This window comes from Lampris incognitus, chromosome 10 (genome assembly GCF_029633865.1).
Source record: "Lampris incognitus isolate fLamInc1 chromosome 10, fLamInc1.hap2, whole genome shotgun sequence".
Lineage (NCBI taxonomy): Eukaryota > Metazoa > Chordata > Actinopteri > Lampriformes > Lampridae > Lampris > Lampris incognitus.
The window spans coordinates 22,167,230-22,184,446 of record NC_079220.1 but is presented as its reverse complement, the minus strand read 5'-3'; the positions used below and the strand labels follow the sequence as shown (position 1 = coordinate 22,184,446).

Here is a 17,217-nt window from a genome sequence, read left to right as displayed (position 1 = left end):
GGAGTAAAAATTGATCACCATGGTCTCCATCTTCCTGATGCTTTGTTATGTATTTCAATCAAGATTGTTGGTGTGTCAGGTCGAAAAGCATGGAATGACAACACATAGATGTTTAACTACCTAGCTAACTGGCTGGTTGTATAGCGATGGTTTTTTTGCACAAAGAGCTAAGTATTACCAGAAAATAACTACCCAATTGGAGTTAGCTGTGTAAATTTGGATATAAGTGTAGATACGCCTGCAGGTGATGGATTCTGAAAGACAATGTTCTCAAAGACAATGTTATTTTCCCTTCTAGTCTCCAGCCCCAGTCACATGAGAGCCATTGTCTTTACCAGGCTCCGGGGTAAACAGTGGCTAACTTTGGGGAAATACTTAACTTATTACTTGGGGTTTCCTATGTGAGAAAATAGGTGAGGATACATTCTTCATCTCTTGGGGGCACTGTTACATTTATTGTATTAAAGAAAATGACACAGCTGTCAATTCAGTCAGTTCTACTTAGGGTTGTGACGATAACCGCATGACTGCAGTACCCCGGTCATGTGATGCCTACCGCGGGGTTGAGCTCATCACTGCAAATTTTCATACCTACTTACTAACTTACTTACTTACTTACTTACTTACTTATTTATTTATTTATTTATTTATTGTGTTGCATTTTGTTTGCTGGTGAAAGTTACCGGAGTGCATATGGTGTGTGATATGAATATAAACACGATTATAAATATAAACACAATAATCATTGTTTAGTTATTGTCACTGACTGTCTTCCATCCTATGTTCAAGGACTTCTGGAGAAAGAACTTTTCAGTTGCTCGTCACTTCAGCTTCACGAGTGACGGGGAGGGACAGTCCATTTAACATATGGGAATTTCTTTTGTGTGTGTCCGATTATTATTAGTTATTTCTAGGCTTGACTATTAGTGATATCTACAGTTCAGTTGAATATGTGCACACACAATACACAGACATAAAAGACAGAAGAATACAGTTGGAGTTAGATTTTAATTGCAGGTGCTTATAGTGAACACACTTCTCTTATGTGGTAATGGCTATACATTTTTTTTGGGGGGGGGGTATCGGCGGTAAACCGCCAAACCACAGGGATATGTTCTATTTCATATAGGCTTCACCCTCTTAGGCTACTACTAGCAGGTTTATCCCTTGCGTCCTTGCACAGCACTGAAAAAAATGAAGTCCACGCCCACTTAATTGTGGGCCCCACTTATGGCCAGCACTCAACTATATATTGAATCGAGGCCATATGATCAGCTCCCATTTTTCTTCAGCTACTGTTACAAGCATTGGAGAATACTTTACAAGAAAAAAGATGTCTTCAATTAAGAATTTGACGGCGGTATCCAACTGTATCCTGCTTGTAAAACAATACATTATGGGTTTCGACCTGCACGGCTGCTGTGAGGGCTACCTGGGTCCAGTGCATTCCAGCCTGGCACTCACCCTGCAAGCCAGATTCCCTTACTGCACACGTCTTCTTCGAACACAGAAACGGCGGAGGGAGGGTGCCTTCGCTGTTGCAGTCAAAGATGTGTGGCCATTGTAAGACAACTTTTCCTTGGACAAAGCCTTGGACCTGCTGGATCCCATGGATGAGCCGGAGTCAGACAGCTCTGCCCTCTCCACTCATGGATCACCATGTGGTTTGCCCCCGACTTGCCTCCTTCAGGTGAATGAGCTGGAGTTCGCTGGATGAACACCCACTGGACTCTGGGGTCTCCTTCTCTGCCTCCACCACCCTGCCGGCAATAGGAGGCCTTGTTCGTGAGCTCCTGGGCATTATTAAGAGACAAGAGCCTACAAGGGCCTTATCGTGCCACCGGAGCAGGAGACTGCGCCCCCAAACGACATGGGCAGGGTTTTCCCTCAAGTGCGGGAAACTAGACGGGACCCTCTAGCATCATGTTACAACCATTAAGAAGTATCAGGAAAGGGTGGTGGCGGACCCCAGGGACCTGTGGGCCCCCATCTCCACCTTCTTGCCTATCACAGGTGGAGAACTTTTCGGAGTATGGTTTTCCTCCTGTTCCTGTCTTGGAGCCCAAACTGATGTTCTTTTTTGGGGCTAAGAAACAGGCCAGCTTGGTCATCGGTTGGAGGCTGGTACTGCCCTCCTCGCGGGACCAGCTGATGGCCCGCTTGGCGGATTGGGCTCACTAGTGTGCATTCCAAGTAGTGGCGAACAACATCTCCTTGTTGGACATTTCACTGACTAAGTTGGCTGTTCAGATGCCTGAGCTGCCCCTGGAGAAAGCGGCGGAGCTCAGTTAGGCTGCCAGCACCATTTTGATGCTGTGCGCTTCCGTTGTGGTCTTGTAGGCCAGAATTTTGGTGTGGCAGACCATGATCTATTGAAATCTATGGGTGATTTTCCATAGGAAGAATTACACAAACTCCCAGGCTGGCGCGAACTACAAGTGGAACTACTCCGTAGTCAACCCTCTCGAGTGTCATGTTTGCATAGCGATGTAGGAACCACCGGGCTCATGTGAACCTCGTTGGTGGCGTAGTAAGCCAACAAAGCCATTGTCCATTCACTGTCCATTTTTCGACTGATTTCTCCATTTAGCTTGATTGAAATTGTTGCGCTTGCTACCACACAGGTTGGTTGCTGGCTTATGAAAATGGCGCTTGTTGAACACCAAAGTTGTAGGCTGGTTGCTTCCGACGTTCAACCAATCAGCATCAAGCCCCGCCCAGCAGGTTTTCAGGGCCACTCAGAAGTACCTACCCCAGAGCAGGGACTACAGACGTTCCTATAAAAGTCCCAGTAAGAGTTCCGGTCAAGGGTAGTTCCTCTAGTGGAAACACAAGCAAAGCTGCCGGCCCCCTAAAAGGTTCGGGTAGTTCCGCTGGTGGAAAAGCGGCATATGGCTGCAGTGATCCCCCTTCCCAGGGGCGTCAAAGAAGTAACTGACTGAGGCTCCCACCAGTCCGGACAGACTTTTCAGACCGGGGTTTCAGAACATGGTGGATACCATGAATCCCACTTTGGAGGAAGCGCAGACCATCAGATAGCATGTTGCCTGGGCTCATCCGACTACACAACCTCTACACTCCTCCATTATATGGCGGAACCGCCATGATCTTCGGGTGTCCTGCCAGCAGCTGAGATGACCCATGGCAGCTACTGTAGCCATGGCAGCTACCGTAGCTTCGTCCTGTGTTACCGTTCTTACCCTGCCTCCACCGCAGCTGCCACTTCCTCAAAAGTCCAGATGGGTGGCCTGTGCTTGGACCAACACTCCCCAGGATCCTCCCCGGAAGCAGAGCAAGAGAAAATGATGGGTGTGGTGGGTGGGTGGGGAGGGTATATGTTTTAAAGTTAACATATTTCAATCAATCAGACTTTATTTGTATAGCACTATTCATACAAACAAATTTAACACAAGGCACTTCATACAATAAAATCCCCCCCTCACAAAAAAAATTGATGATTGTTCTGTTGTTTTTGAATAAAACACAAACATTGTCGCAAAAAGAGCTGTTATCCTGTCTAAATCAGTTTGCCCCTGAATCTTCCAATTCGGCAGTAGCTGTTGAACACACTTCCCTCACACCTTGTGAACCAGCAGCCCTTAACCTTTCAGTTAGCAGTCTGCCTGGACTCACATCTACCATGCAGCACATCTCCATTTCTCAATCAAGAGGGTTTTTTTAAATGAAATGTGCCCATGAGTACAACTATCCATCTTGTTTTGACAGCGCTCATAAGCTTTTGCCTATAAGCAGTGGTTTCTCCTATCCCCTTTGGGATGTGAGTGTGAGCGCGCCAACAGCATCACGTTCATGAGCCTCCCCTCCTGAACAACAAAAGACACCGCAGCCCCTGCTCAGCAACCCTCCCCCCAGCGACTGCTGGCGGTGAGCCTGTGCATGATACTGCGTCTGGATTGTTCCAACCAGCCCTTTCAATATGAGCCCCCCATAGGTTGCACTGGAGAGCTCTCTGGTTCATGCAACAGCGGCGAGGACTCTAGCTTGGCTTGCTCACATGGCAACTGCAACGCAACAGACTCATGCACAATGCCTACTCTCAGAGTGCTCCTCTGAGTGGTGGGGCGTATGTACAATGAATGGTAGGATGAGAGGGCTAATCAGCAGAGGTTACACTCTACAGTTCACCTCAACCCCGCCACAGTTCAGCGGGATACTGGAGACAACCCTGTCATCTCAGGGTCATTGCCTCCCTCTCCAATTGGAGCTGCAAGAGCTCCTGATGAAAGACATAATTTCCAGAGTTCCCCAGAGTGATAAAATCAAGGTTTTTACTCTCACCGTTTCATGGTCCCGAAAAAGACGTGGGGAATGAGGCTCATTCTCGATCTGTCTCTGTTCAACAGATCGATAACAAACAGACTGTTTCGCATGCTGACGATCAAATAGATGCTGGACGATGTTCACCAGGGTGACTGGTTCACTTCCATAGACCTGAAAGATGCATATTTTCATGTCCCCATCATCCCAAAATTCAGGAAATTCCTGCAGTTTTCATTCCAGGGAGTACAGTATCAGTATAACTGTCTGCCATTCAGTTACTCCCTGTTTCCACGCACCTTTTCCAAATGTGTGGAGATAAAAGCTAAAGATAAGTAAAAAAAAAGAGCATGAGTATAAATAGATTGACAGATATTCAGTGGGTAGCCAGGTTCAGGTGGGTAACAGCTTGGGGAACGAAGCTGTTTTTGAGCCTGGTAGTGCAGGCTCTGAGGCTCCTGTAGTGTCTCCCAGAGTGCAGGGGGGAGGATAGTCCATGGTTGGGGTGGGTGGGATCTCTGCTAATGCTGAGACCCCTTTCAAGGCAGTGTTTGTGATAAATTTCTTTTATGGCTGGGAGCTGGGTACCAGTGATACACTGGACCACCTTGATGACCCACTGCAGAGCTTCCTGGTCTACTGATGTGCAGTTTTTGTACCATACTGAGACGTAGCTGGTCAGGATGTTCTCTATGGTGCAGTGGTAGAAGTTGGTGATAATCTTGGGGGATAGACGGGTGCTCCTCAGCCTCCTCAGGAATTTTCTATGACTAATTCTGTACTGAGTGTACTGACTGAATGATTGATTATGGAAATTCGGCTGTACGCTCTCCATGTTGTCCAGGCGTTTGGAGAGCAGTTTGGTTTGCCCCTATTCTGTTTCATGCTGGACTGTTACAGTGCATGACCTTTCTCTACTTCATCACAGCAGTAGGCATGTATAAAAAAACGGTGTATCTACTACAACTATTTTCGGCTGCTCCTGTTAGGGTTTGCCACAGTGGATCACCCATTTCCATTTCTTCCTGTCTTCTGCATCTTCCTCTGTCACACCAGCCACTTGCATGTCCTTTCTCACCACATCCATTAAACCTCCTCTTTGGCCTTCTTCTTTTCCTCTTCCCTGGCAGCTCCATATTCAGCATCCTTCTCCCAATATACCCAGCATCTCTCCTCCACACATGTCCAAGCCATCTCAGTCTTGCCTCTCTTGCTTTGTCTTCAAACTGTCCAACCTGAGCTGTCCCTCTAATATACTTGTTCCTAATCCTGTCCTTCTTCATCACTCCTAATGAAAAGCTTAGCATCTTCAACTCTGCCTCCTCCAGCTTTGCCTCCTGTCTTTTCGTCAGTGCCACTCTCTCCAAACCATACACCATAGCTGGTCTCACCACCATCTTGTAAACCTTCCCTTAAACTCTTGCAGGTACCCTTCTGTCACAAATCACTCCTGACACTCTTTTCCACCCACTCCACCCTGCCTGCACTCTCTTCTTTGCCTCTCTTCTGCATTCCCTGTTAGTTTGGACAGTTGACCCTAAGTATCATATGCCTTAGTTACCTCTACTCCTTGCATCCTCACCCTTCCACTGTCCTCCCTCTCATTCACGCATATGTATTTCGTCTTGGTTCTTCTGACTTTCATTCCTCTTCTCTCCAGTGCATACCTCCACCTCTCCAGTCTCTCCTCCACCGGCACCCTACTCTTGCTACAGATCACAATGTCATTCGCAAACATCATAGTCCACGGAGACTCCTGCCTGATCTTGTCCGTCAACCTGTCCATCACCGTTGCAAATAGGAAAGGGCTCAGATGTAATCCCACCTCCACTCTGAACCCATCTGTCATTCCAACCGCACTACACACCACTGTCACACTTCCCTCATACATATCCTGCACCACTCCTCATACTTCTCTGCAACTCCTGACTTCCTCATACAATACCACACCTCCTCTCTTGGCACCCTGTCATATGCTTTCTCTAAATCCACAAAGACACAATGTAACTCCTTCTGACCTTCTCTATACTTCTCAATCAACATTCTCAAAGCAAACATGGCATCTGTACTGATCTTTCATGGCATGAAACCATACTGTTGCTCGCAAATCGTTACCTCCCCTCTTAACCTAACTTCTATTATTCTTTCCCATACCGTCATGCTGTGGCTGATCAACTTTATACCTCTGTACAGTTCTGCACATCGCCCTTATTCTTGAAAATCGGTATCAGTATGCTTCTTCTCCACTCCTAAGGCATCATCTCAATTTCCAAGATTGTGTTAAACAATCTAGTTAGAAACTCCACTGCCATCTCTCCTAAACATCTCCATGCCTCCACAGGTATATCATCAGGACCACCTGCCATTCCACTCTTAATCCTCTTCATAGTTGCCCTCACTTCCTCCTTGCTAATCCACCACACTTACTGAGTCACTGTTCCCACATCATCCAACGTTCTCTCCGTCTCTCATTTTCTTCATTCATCAGCCGCTTAAAGTACTCCTTCCACCTTCTCAGCACACTCTCCTCGCTTGTCAGCACATTTCCATCTCTGTCCTTGATCACCCTAACCTGCTGCACATACTTCCCAGCTCGGTCCCTCTGTCTAGCCAATCGGTACAAGTCCTTTTTTCCTTCCTTAGTTTCTAACCTCGCATACAACTCACCATACGCCTTTTCCTTTGCCTTTGCCACCTCTCTCTTGACTTTATGCTGCATGTCCTTGTACTCCTGTCTACTTTCTTCATCTCTCTGGCTATCCCACTTCTTTGCCTGTCTACTTTCTTCATCTCTCTGGCTACCCCACTTCTTCTTTGCCCATGTCTTCCTCCGCATACTTTTCTGTACTTCCTCATTCCACCACCAAGTCTCCTTGTCTTCCTTCCTCTGTCCTGATGACACACCATGTACCTTCCTAGCTCTCTCCCTCACTATTTCTGCAGTGCTTGCCCAGCCATCCGGCAACTCTTCACTACCACCCAGTACCTTTCTTAACTCCTCCCTGAACTCCATTCAACAGTCTTCCATCTTCAACTTCCACCATTTGATCTTTGACTCTGCCTTCACTCTCTACTTCATCTTGGTCTCCAAAGTCATCCTACAGACCACCATCTGAATCTGCCTCGCTGCGTTCTCCCCTGTCACCACCTTGCAGTCTCCAATCCCTTTCAGATCGCGCCTTCTATGTAGTCCACCTGTGTGCACTTTCCTCCACTCTTGTATGGCACCCTGTGTTCCTCCCTCTTCTTGAAATATGTATTCACCACTGCCATTTCCATCCTTTTTGAAAAATCCTTCCACATTTCTCTCCTTGACGCACTGATCAATACAACGCAGTCTTTGCTGGCGCTCAACACAAACAAACACACTACAACGTCCGCATTACTGCTGATGCTGCACCAATCTGTCAGTCAATCTCCCCCTCCATCCTACCCTAACTTGTGAACAAGACCCCAAGATACTTGAACTCCTTCACCTGGGGCAGCAACTCATCCCCAACCTGGAGGGAGCAATCCACCATTTTCCAGTAGAGAACCATGGCTTCAGACTTGGAGGTGCTGACTCTCATCCCGGCCATTTCACACTCAGCTGCAAACTGCCCCAGTGCACGCCGGAGGTTGCGTTCTGATGAAGCCAACAAAACCACATCATCTGCAAAGAGCAGAGATGCAATTCTGAGGTTCCCAAAATAGACACACTCCTCACCTTGGCTGCGCCTTGAGATCCTGTCCATGAATATCACAAACAGAATCGGAGACAAGGGACAACCTTGGCGGAGTCCAACACCCACCGAAAACGTGTTTGACTTTGTGCCAAAAATGCGGACACAGCTCTCACTTTGGTTATACAAGGACTGGATGGCTTGTAGCAACTGCCCTGGAACCCCATACTCCCGCAGTACCCCCCACAGAGTGCCCCGGGGTACATGGTTGTAAGCCTTCTCCAAGTCCACAAGTGGTACATGATTTTTTTCATTACTTTTTTTTATCGCATCACAGTACAAAATATTCTCTTGAAATTTATGTAACACTTGTGTCACTATCTCACACTGGACCAGATCTAGGCTCTTAAGGAGTGGTTGAGCAACAAAATAGCAGACCAGGGACTGGGGTAACAAAATGAAAAAGTTGTCAATTTAATGACAAAATAGTGTAAATTCACTTGAACATGAAAACTATTCACAGCTATATGTCACACATTCATTCATTTAGATATACTTAAATCCCTGGTTTGAATCCCTTCTTAAATCCTATTAGGTTGTTCAGGTTCAGGTTTCTGATTAGTTTAGTCAATTATCTATTTTATATTTTCCAATTAAGATGAGACCGGTCTCTATTTTTCCTAGGATAACAGTCTACTGCATCAAGCTAGACCTATTTTTTTCAGTTAATTTATCCTTTGAGTTAACTCTTTTTAGTTTCAGGTGAATCAGGTAAATCTACACTCTAAAATCCCTTTTTCAGGTAAGTTGACCCTTTGAGATTAAACCTTGCAGGAAAAACCATTCAAATTCGCCATTCAACTCAAAACATCAATATACAGTCAGTAACATTAACAATTTAACCTTAATAAATGCAATCTTACACTTTACAGGGTGTCCCTTTCTTTTCAATTCAGTTCAATGTCAACAGTTCAGTTCAAGTCTCACTCTGAGGTCTGATGGCGTTCAGGCAGGGAATTTTGCCTCTTTTTATTCCATCACAGTACAAATATTCTCTCGATTTCAGTGATATTTCTACAGTTTGCCCATAATAATATTTGTAAACAAAGGGGCTAAGAAGAAATGGTAAGATTCTATTGAGATCGCTTCTGTGCTGATGTTTCGGGACAAACGGTGCTTATTTCACCACTAATAATGCGTGCTATTTAATACTCTTTATTATCGATTAAGCCGGATTAACGCTCTGAAGCTTTGCATTTATGATAAATGAACACATTTGAATCAATTGATTGAAACGAGACAATCTTCGTCGTGGCGCCATTGAACTACTGACAGCGCGCGATCACCGGCCGCTCCAGGTAAACAACAATGGCAGACGCGCTTGCGTCTTTACGTCTTGTGTGACGTAGAACAGCTCATTGGTACTTCTGTAGGATTTCTATTCTGTGTGCACATTGGCTTGGAGGAATTGTAGCCCATTCCTCCGTACAGAACAGCTTCAACTCTCACAAGTCTTGTGAAGTGTTCTTGGTATACAGTGGTCAATACCTACCAAAAGTGGTCCAAGGAAGGACAACCAGTGACAGGGTCATGGGTGCCAAAGGCTCATTGAGGCCTGTGTGGAGCGAAGGCTAGTCCGTCTGGTTTGATCCCGCAGAAGAGCTACTGCAGCTCAAATTGCTGAAAAAGTTAATGCTGGCTATGATAGGCAGGTGTCAGAACACTGCATTGCAGCTTGCTGTGTATTGCCCAGGGGGCAAACCCCCCTTTTTTGGAAATCAGACATGGAATGTTGTAAAAGGTTGGTACCCAGAAATGATATCTAGGACCTTCAAAGATCACAACCTGGGTGGACAACCTGGTCAACTAGCTACTGGAAAGCTACAGGGTGGATCCAAACAATGCAACCCCTATTGTGAAGTAGCGCCAATTAAGCTGGCGGGATCAGATTCCATCATTCTCTTTCTGATTTAATATCTGTGCAACAGTTCATATAATACTCTATACTTTTCTGACAGAAGAAAGACTCTCTGATGTTGCTGACCCACCCGCTCCTATGTGTCACACCTCAGCTTAAGACAGGCTTAGGTCCAGGTCACTTAAGCACATTGAGAAGCTAGAGAGTCTGGTGACTTCCTCAGATGGTACGGTTGAAGACCTGTTGCTTCTGTGGCACCTAGCAAGAATGGTTACAACTTTACAGTTGTTGGATGCTGCTCCAGATGCAGAAGCAGGATTGTCTGGCTTTTCTGTCTTCTGTGCAGACCTCCACTCACATAGACAGACCAGCATCATTGGCTATCTTCCTCTCATCCCAGCATCTCCAACTGATCCTACTGTCCCGAAAGAAGTGATGAAATGGCTGGCCAAGACATCGCGTGCACTGGGAGACAAATATACCGTTATCACTGGAGATCAGGCTACATGTGAACTCGCAGTTGCCATCAGAGACAAGCACAGAGATGAGTTCTTCAGTGTAGTCTTGCTGCTGGGGGGCTTTCACCAAGCTCACAACTACATGAAGGCTGTTTGCAAGATCATCAGGGATGCAGGTGCAGAGGATCTTCTTGTTGCAGCTGGTCTGTGTCAGGAAGGGACCGCCAAAAAGATGTTTGGTAAGAAGGCTGACTACTACCAAACCATACATGCCCTCAGAATCCTCAGTGAGGCCATGTGGCACCTGTACTGGGAAGCATTTGAGGCATCGGCAGCAGACAGAAAACAGAACACTGGCAGTCACAGGTAGAAAATGTCTTGAAGATGTTTGAGAAAGACACCACTGCCACTCAGAAGTGAGAGATCATCCAGATGACACATCCACAGTTATCAGTCCTACAAGAGCAGAGGTTGCTTTTCCAGGAATCACTGAATGAGCAACCAACAACAGTTTTCTAGTCAGTCTTCCTGGAGATGTCAGACATTCTCCACAGGTTTCTCTATTACCAGTGGGAAGGTGATTGGGTAGGACATCTCTGTGAATCAGCACGAATGCTACCCTACCTCACTGCAGCAGGCCACTACAAATATGGGCAGCAGTCTTTGCCTCTGTATTTGGCAGAGATGAAGAAACTGCCAGAAACAGCCCCAGAGGTACATGAAGAACTGATGGTGGGTGCCTTTGTTGGGAGGAGAGCAGATGGCAATCACAATGGTGGTTGGTTTGACCTACAACACAGAATACCTTCAATTAAAGGGTGGTGCGGAAACTGTGGCGACAATTTGCAATTTTTACTGCCTGTAGCTTTCCAGTAGCTAGTTGACCAGGTTGTCCACCCAGGTTATGATCCTAGAAGGTCCTAGATATAGTTTCTGGTGCACAACCTTTTACAGCATTCCATCACTGTAAAACCCCTTTGCCCCCTGGGTATATGGGGCTGCATAGCCACAGACCAGTCAGAGTACCCATGATGACCTCTGTCCACTGTTGAAAGCGCCTACGATGGGTATCTGATCGGCAGAGGTTGTGGAGCAGCAACCGTGATGGCTTGGAAAAGTGGGGTAATTGGCTGGGTACAATTGGGGAGAAAAAAGGGGTGAAAATTTCAAAAAAAAGTGACTACATATGATAAAGAAGTTTTTGTTCAGTAAACGAGCCAAGTAAAACCATGCACAGTACATCTGCTTCATGGGAGGAAATGTCAGTGTGAGGCCTGATTGCAGGCATTCATGACTGAGGAATAAAACACTGCTGTATTTTTCTCTCAGGGCTTCTACAAAGGTGGCAAGTTTGTCTTCAGTTTTAAGGTGAGCTCTCTCGGGATGAATGTTTGATATGTGACGCTGCCTCCCCTCTTTCACTGCTTCTCTCCATCTGAACTCACTGCATGTCTTACTGTCTCCTTACCTTTCACTCTTTTCTGCCTGTTTCTTTCACTCTCTCTTGATCTTTACCCATCTCTAGTCACGTTTGCATCTAAGTATGAGGTAGATTTTGGGCACAAACGTTCAGATCCAAATTGGGTGTGTTTCTTTTGGCAGGCTCTAAAGGATTAAGTAGTCTTCTTCGTTGAGGAGAATTATTTCCATTAAGAAAATTATAAAATCATATTTCCATTGCTCTTTATTCCATAACTCTTTATCAACATATAGAATTTGTCCCCCCACTTTATTATTATGGCATTTTAAACTAGATTAACTTTTTGAAACCTCATAATCCGAACACAATAGATTGGAAACAGTCACTGTTTTTCTATGTTGGTCTTTCAAGCTAATTCTCTCTTTCACTTTTTCTTTTCACTTTGTAATCTGGTCCAACGGAATTTATGAATTGGTACACAAGACTAAAACAGTTACAATATAGTAATATTTTTGGTTGATGACAGAACTCTTGTGTGTGCGTGTGCATGTGCGTGTGTGTGTGTGTGTGTGTGTGTGTTTGTGTGTGTATGTGTGTATTTTGCAGGTAGGACAGGGATACCCACATGACCCACCCAAGGTAAAGTGTGAGACGATGGTTTACCACCCCAACATTGACCTGGAAGGAAATGTCTGCCTAAATATCCTAAGGTACACACTCATTGTGGTATTTATATCAGAATATATATTGTATGTGTATTTGAGTGTGTGTGTGTGTGTATATATATATATATATATATATATATAGCTTTATTGACAGCTGATGGTTGCTTATGGCATGAAACAGGCTTGTACTGTCTCATAAAGAATTTACTTGACTTACTGGATTATTTTGCTCCTTAGTTGTTGAGCACTTTCCCTACCATTTAGTATTTCTTTCAACAAAGTTTTATATGTGGTACTCTGCTAGTACTTTATATATATATTATAGCTGCTAATGCATTAGCAGCTGATGAGTGCGCGACGCATGAAACAGGCTTGTACTGCTATGTATTAAAACTTTTTCCTGCATCTGTATTGATATATATATATATATATATATATATATAATTTAGTGAGTCAAGTAAATTCTTTATGAGACAGTATAAGCCTGTTTCATGCCATATGCTTATGGCAATAGACATAAAATATAGATATTGCTTATTGCTGAAGGACCAGTCTGGGCTTGGCAGATGCCAGGAGAATGTTATCTGCCTGACTGCATTGTGCCAACTGTAAAGTTTGGTGGAGGAGGGATAATGGTATGGGGTTGTTTTTCAGGGGTTGGGCTAGGCCTCTTAGTTCCAGTGAAGGGGAATCTTAATGCTTCAGCATACCAAGACATTTTGGACAATTACATGCTTCCATCCAACTTTGTGGGAAGAGTTTGGGGACGGCCCTTTTCTGTTCCAGCATGACTGTGCCCCAGTGCACAAAGCAAGGTCCATTAAGACATGGTTGGGTGAGTTTGATGTAGAAGAACTTGACCTGCCCGCACAGAGCCCTGATCTCAACCCCATAGATCACCTTTGGGATGGACAAGAGTGGAGATTGCGAGCCAGGTCTTCTCGTCCAACATCAGTGCCTGACCTCACAAATGCTCTTCTGGATGAATGGGCAAAAATTCCCACAGACACACTCCAAATTCTTGTGGAAAGCCTTCCCAGAAGAGTGGAAGCTGTTATAGCTGCAAAGGGGGACCATCTCCATATTAATGCCCATGGATGGGATGGGATGGGATGTCATAAAAGCTCCTGTAAGTGTAATGGCCAGGTGTCCCAATACTTTTGTACATATAGTGTATAAAGGGTGGCGCAGTGGTTAGCATGGTCACCTCACAGCAAGAAGGTCCTGGGTTCGAGCCCCGGGGTAGTCCAACCTTGGAAGTCGTCCTGGGTTGTCCTCTGTGTGGAGTTTGCATGTTCTCCCCGCGTCTGCGATGGTTTCCTCCGGGTGCTCCGGTTTCCTCCTACAGTCCCAACGACATGTAGGTCAGGTGAATTGGCAGTACTTAAATTGTCCCTAGGGGTGTGCACGTGTGTGTGTGTGTGTGTGTGTGTGTGTGTGTGTGTGTGTGTGTGTGTCTCCAGGGTGTCTCCCTGCCTTCCACCCAGTGACTGCAGGGATAGGCCCCAGCATCCCTGAGAGCGGGATAAGTGGTTTGGATAATGGATGGGTGGATTTTCTGTATATTTATGTTAAGGACCCTCATGAAAACGAGATGGTTCATCTCAAGGTGTTAATCCTTCTAATAAAATGTTATCAATGTGTCTCAAACACTCTCTCGCCAAGTGGGCAAATCATCCCTCTGTATCAGCCCTGTTGATGCAGAGTATGATACTTGTTGCCTTTGACCAGGTTTCCTGATAGCATATCGTATATGCATAACAGCCATGTCAGCTTCACAGTACTGGTTTGTCATTATTAGAAAGCGAGATTGCGTATTGTTGCTCCAGCATTCACGTTTGGCAACTAGTTTAAATGAATGAAGGAACACGAGAACACATTTGAAATGCCAGTGTAACCTTACTCTATTAGAAGAATATGCCTCATGATTTAACTAAATCGAATTGTGGTTTTCTTGGTTGATGAGTGTTTGGTATGGTTTATCTGGTTCACAGAGAGGACTGGAAGCCTGTGCTGACAATAAACTCCATCATCTATGGCCTACAGTATCTATTTCTAGTGAGTAGTGATCATATTTGTATACAAGTTAATCCAGAGTGTTACCTGGTTAGCTTTAGCTCACACATGACTGGGAGAGCCCCAGAAAACATTTCCTTTGTTACTCCTTATCATTCCTTGTCCTCTCCTCTCCTCTTTGTTCCTCTTTTCTGTCTTCTATGCCTCTCTTGTCCTGTTACCTTCTCTCCTCTCCTGTCACCTGCCATCGTTCCCTCCCCCTCTCCTCTCCTCCAGGAACCTAATCCGGAGGACCCGTTGAACAAGGAGGCGGCGGAGGTCCTGCAGACAAACCGGCGGCTATTTGAGCAGAATGTCCAGCGCTCGCTGCGGGGGGGCTACGTGGGTGCCACCTACTTCGAGAGGTGTCTTAAATAACTTCCCAACTCCTCCTCCTATTCCTCTAAGTCCTGCCCCACCCCACCCTGACCGCCTCATGCCCCGCTCCCTCATGCCCTCCCTCCCCCCTGCCTGACCTGTTCGGCGGCAGCATCAGAAAGCAGCACGCCAGAAGACGCTTTTCTTTTTTCTTTTTAAAAAAAAAAAAAATTAAAGAAGAAGCAGAAGAAATCCCCTTCCCTTCTCCCTGTCTCTCTCCCTACCCCTCCCACCCCACCTCCTATCTTCCAAGACGCATTCTACAGTTTACACGCCATTGGATATGCCGGCCCTGCAGACAACACGCGTAAACACACCTGACTTGAGTGGATCGATGAAATCGGGTGATGAGGATAAAGATGTGGGGTGAGGGTCGTAGAGGGAGGAGTTAGGTGTGGGTGGCCGGTGAATGTTTGCCTGGGGGGAGTTGATAAGTTGGTAAACGCCACTACATTGATAACGATGATGAAACCTACATGAGATTTTATTTTTATTTTTTAATCAATTTTAATTTGTTGGAAGAGAGGACACGGAAACTGATCCGCCCGCTGAGAGGCAAGCAGGCAAACAGACAGAAAGACACACACAGACACAAACATACAGGCAGACATGTCTCTCTCTTCTCTACTTAAGACTCCCAAGTGTTGTATGTGCATTATGGGCATTCGGCGAGCACTCCTAAATGGGAGAGATTGAAACTTGATGCACCACATAGTACACACACACACACACACACATACAGACGCAAGTCTGGAAGGTCTCACTGCTGCATGCACTTAAAATCCCAGGTACACACACATATACACACACACACACACACACACACACACACACACACACACACACACATATGTAGACATACATGCCATAGACAAGCAGTGTAAAAGGAGGGAATCACTGACAGACCAACATCAATCTAGACATTCAAGATCAGTAATGTCACACGGACAGGGCTGTCATAGGAAGGGGAAACGTGCTTTGTTATTGGGGATTCTTGGGGGGAGGGGGGAGGGGGGGTTTGATTTTCATTGGGGGGGTGGGGCATTGGGGTGAGGAACAGAGGGGAGGGGCTTAAAATATTGCTATTGTGTATATTGAAACCCCCAGCTGTTCACATTGACTGCAATTTGAATTGTGTTAAATAAAATATTAACTTGAATGACAATTATGTTGACATCCATATCCCCACACACAACCCAATGAAGTAGTAATCTTAGAGACAGCAAGTAACACAAATCAACAACCAGTTGGTGACGAGCGATGTCTAATATGTGTTCTAGCAAATGCGCCTTACATTGATGAATGCTCGTCTGTGACTTCTGTGAGGCAAACAATTAACAAATGTGATGTTGCAAACATGACCGCTCCTTATAACTTTCATCTTGATGGATTTGAGGTGCAGGTCTGTGCACAGAACAGTGGACCTAGTTTTCAGCAACATAAATCAGTGTGACCCCGTCCTGCAAGATGTAAATAAAAATCTTTTTCCACCTTTGCTGGATTAGCTGCCCATCACTGTGTTTACGGGAGGAATAAAAAAGCCTTTAGGCATTTTCAGCATGTTTTGCTTAAGGGGCCTTGTGCTAAACTGTAAATTAGAAACTTGAAAAGTCTTTTCATATCATGCAGCCTTAAAGTATAGAAATATGATGTGATAGATCAAGTGGGGAGACTCTGGGTTCAACTGTTCAATTTTCTATTTGAAAAAAGGAACACGCAGTTGCCCCGAGATCACCGATTATAACTTTTTGTTATTTATTCTGTTTTTCAGGGAATGGTTCCTCTAAGCATATGCTATTTAAGCCCCATCTTACCTCATCGAGTTGAACACATTTAAACTAAGGCAGCAGCTCAGGGCATGATATGCAGTCTTCATATGGAATAGCTAGAAATGTTAGGTGTAATATTTTGGCTTTCCTGAAGCAAAATGTGACTTGTCCATATCAGCAGGGGGCTGTTGACTAATGGCAAAAAAAAAAAGCTGATGACTCACGGGCCAGATTTCTGCATACCGAAACTCTATAGAGCCCTAGCTGGGTTGTCTTTAATGCCCCATCCCTCCCCCAAAAGACTTGGCCTGTGCTCAGTCCTCAGCAAACTGTGCAGCGATCACAGTGGAAGATATCGACTGGAGACATCTGGAAAGTGCAGATGTCGCCAAACGTGCTGTGTATTTCTATTTGAATTCATTTGTCTTGCTTGCTTTGGTTTGTTGTTACTGGCATAGCTGAACATGACAGGATTTAGATAGAATTACACAAAACACCTTAAAGTCGGGTTCCAGGCTAAAAGCACTAAACAGTTATTTGAGAAATTTACCCTTTTGAAATATTTGCATCAGTCAGTCATTTAGTGATAAGAGGGTGAGCTATATGACCTCCCA

At 45.3% G+C, this 17,217-nt stretch overlaps 1 protein-coding gene across 1 annotated transcript in view; it reads left to right on the top strand.

The window, feature by feature from the left end:
• The window catches only part of ube2m (ubiquitin conjugating enzyme E2 M), a 29,371-nt gene extending 13,546 nt beyond the window's left edge, over positions 1-15,825 (top strand). Inside the window, exons 3-6 of the mRNA XM_056288194.1 lie at positions 11,646-11,684; positions 12,343-12,446; positions 14,396-14,459; positions 14,694-15,825. Of these exons, the coding sequence (XP_056144169.1) occupies positions 11,646-11,684; positions 12,343-12,446; positions 14,396-14,459; positions 14,694-14,834 (348 nt within the window). The 3' untranslated portion in view covers positions 14,835-15,825. The remainder of the gene's footprint in view (positions 1-11,645; positions 11,685-12,342; positions 12,447-14,395; positions 14,460-14,693) is intronic.
• Positions 15,826-17,217: the final 1,392 nt, after the last annotated feature.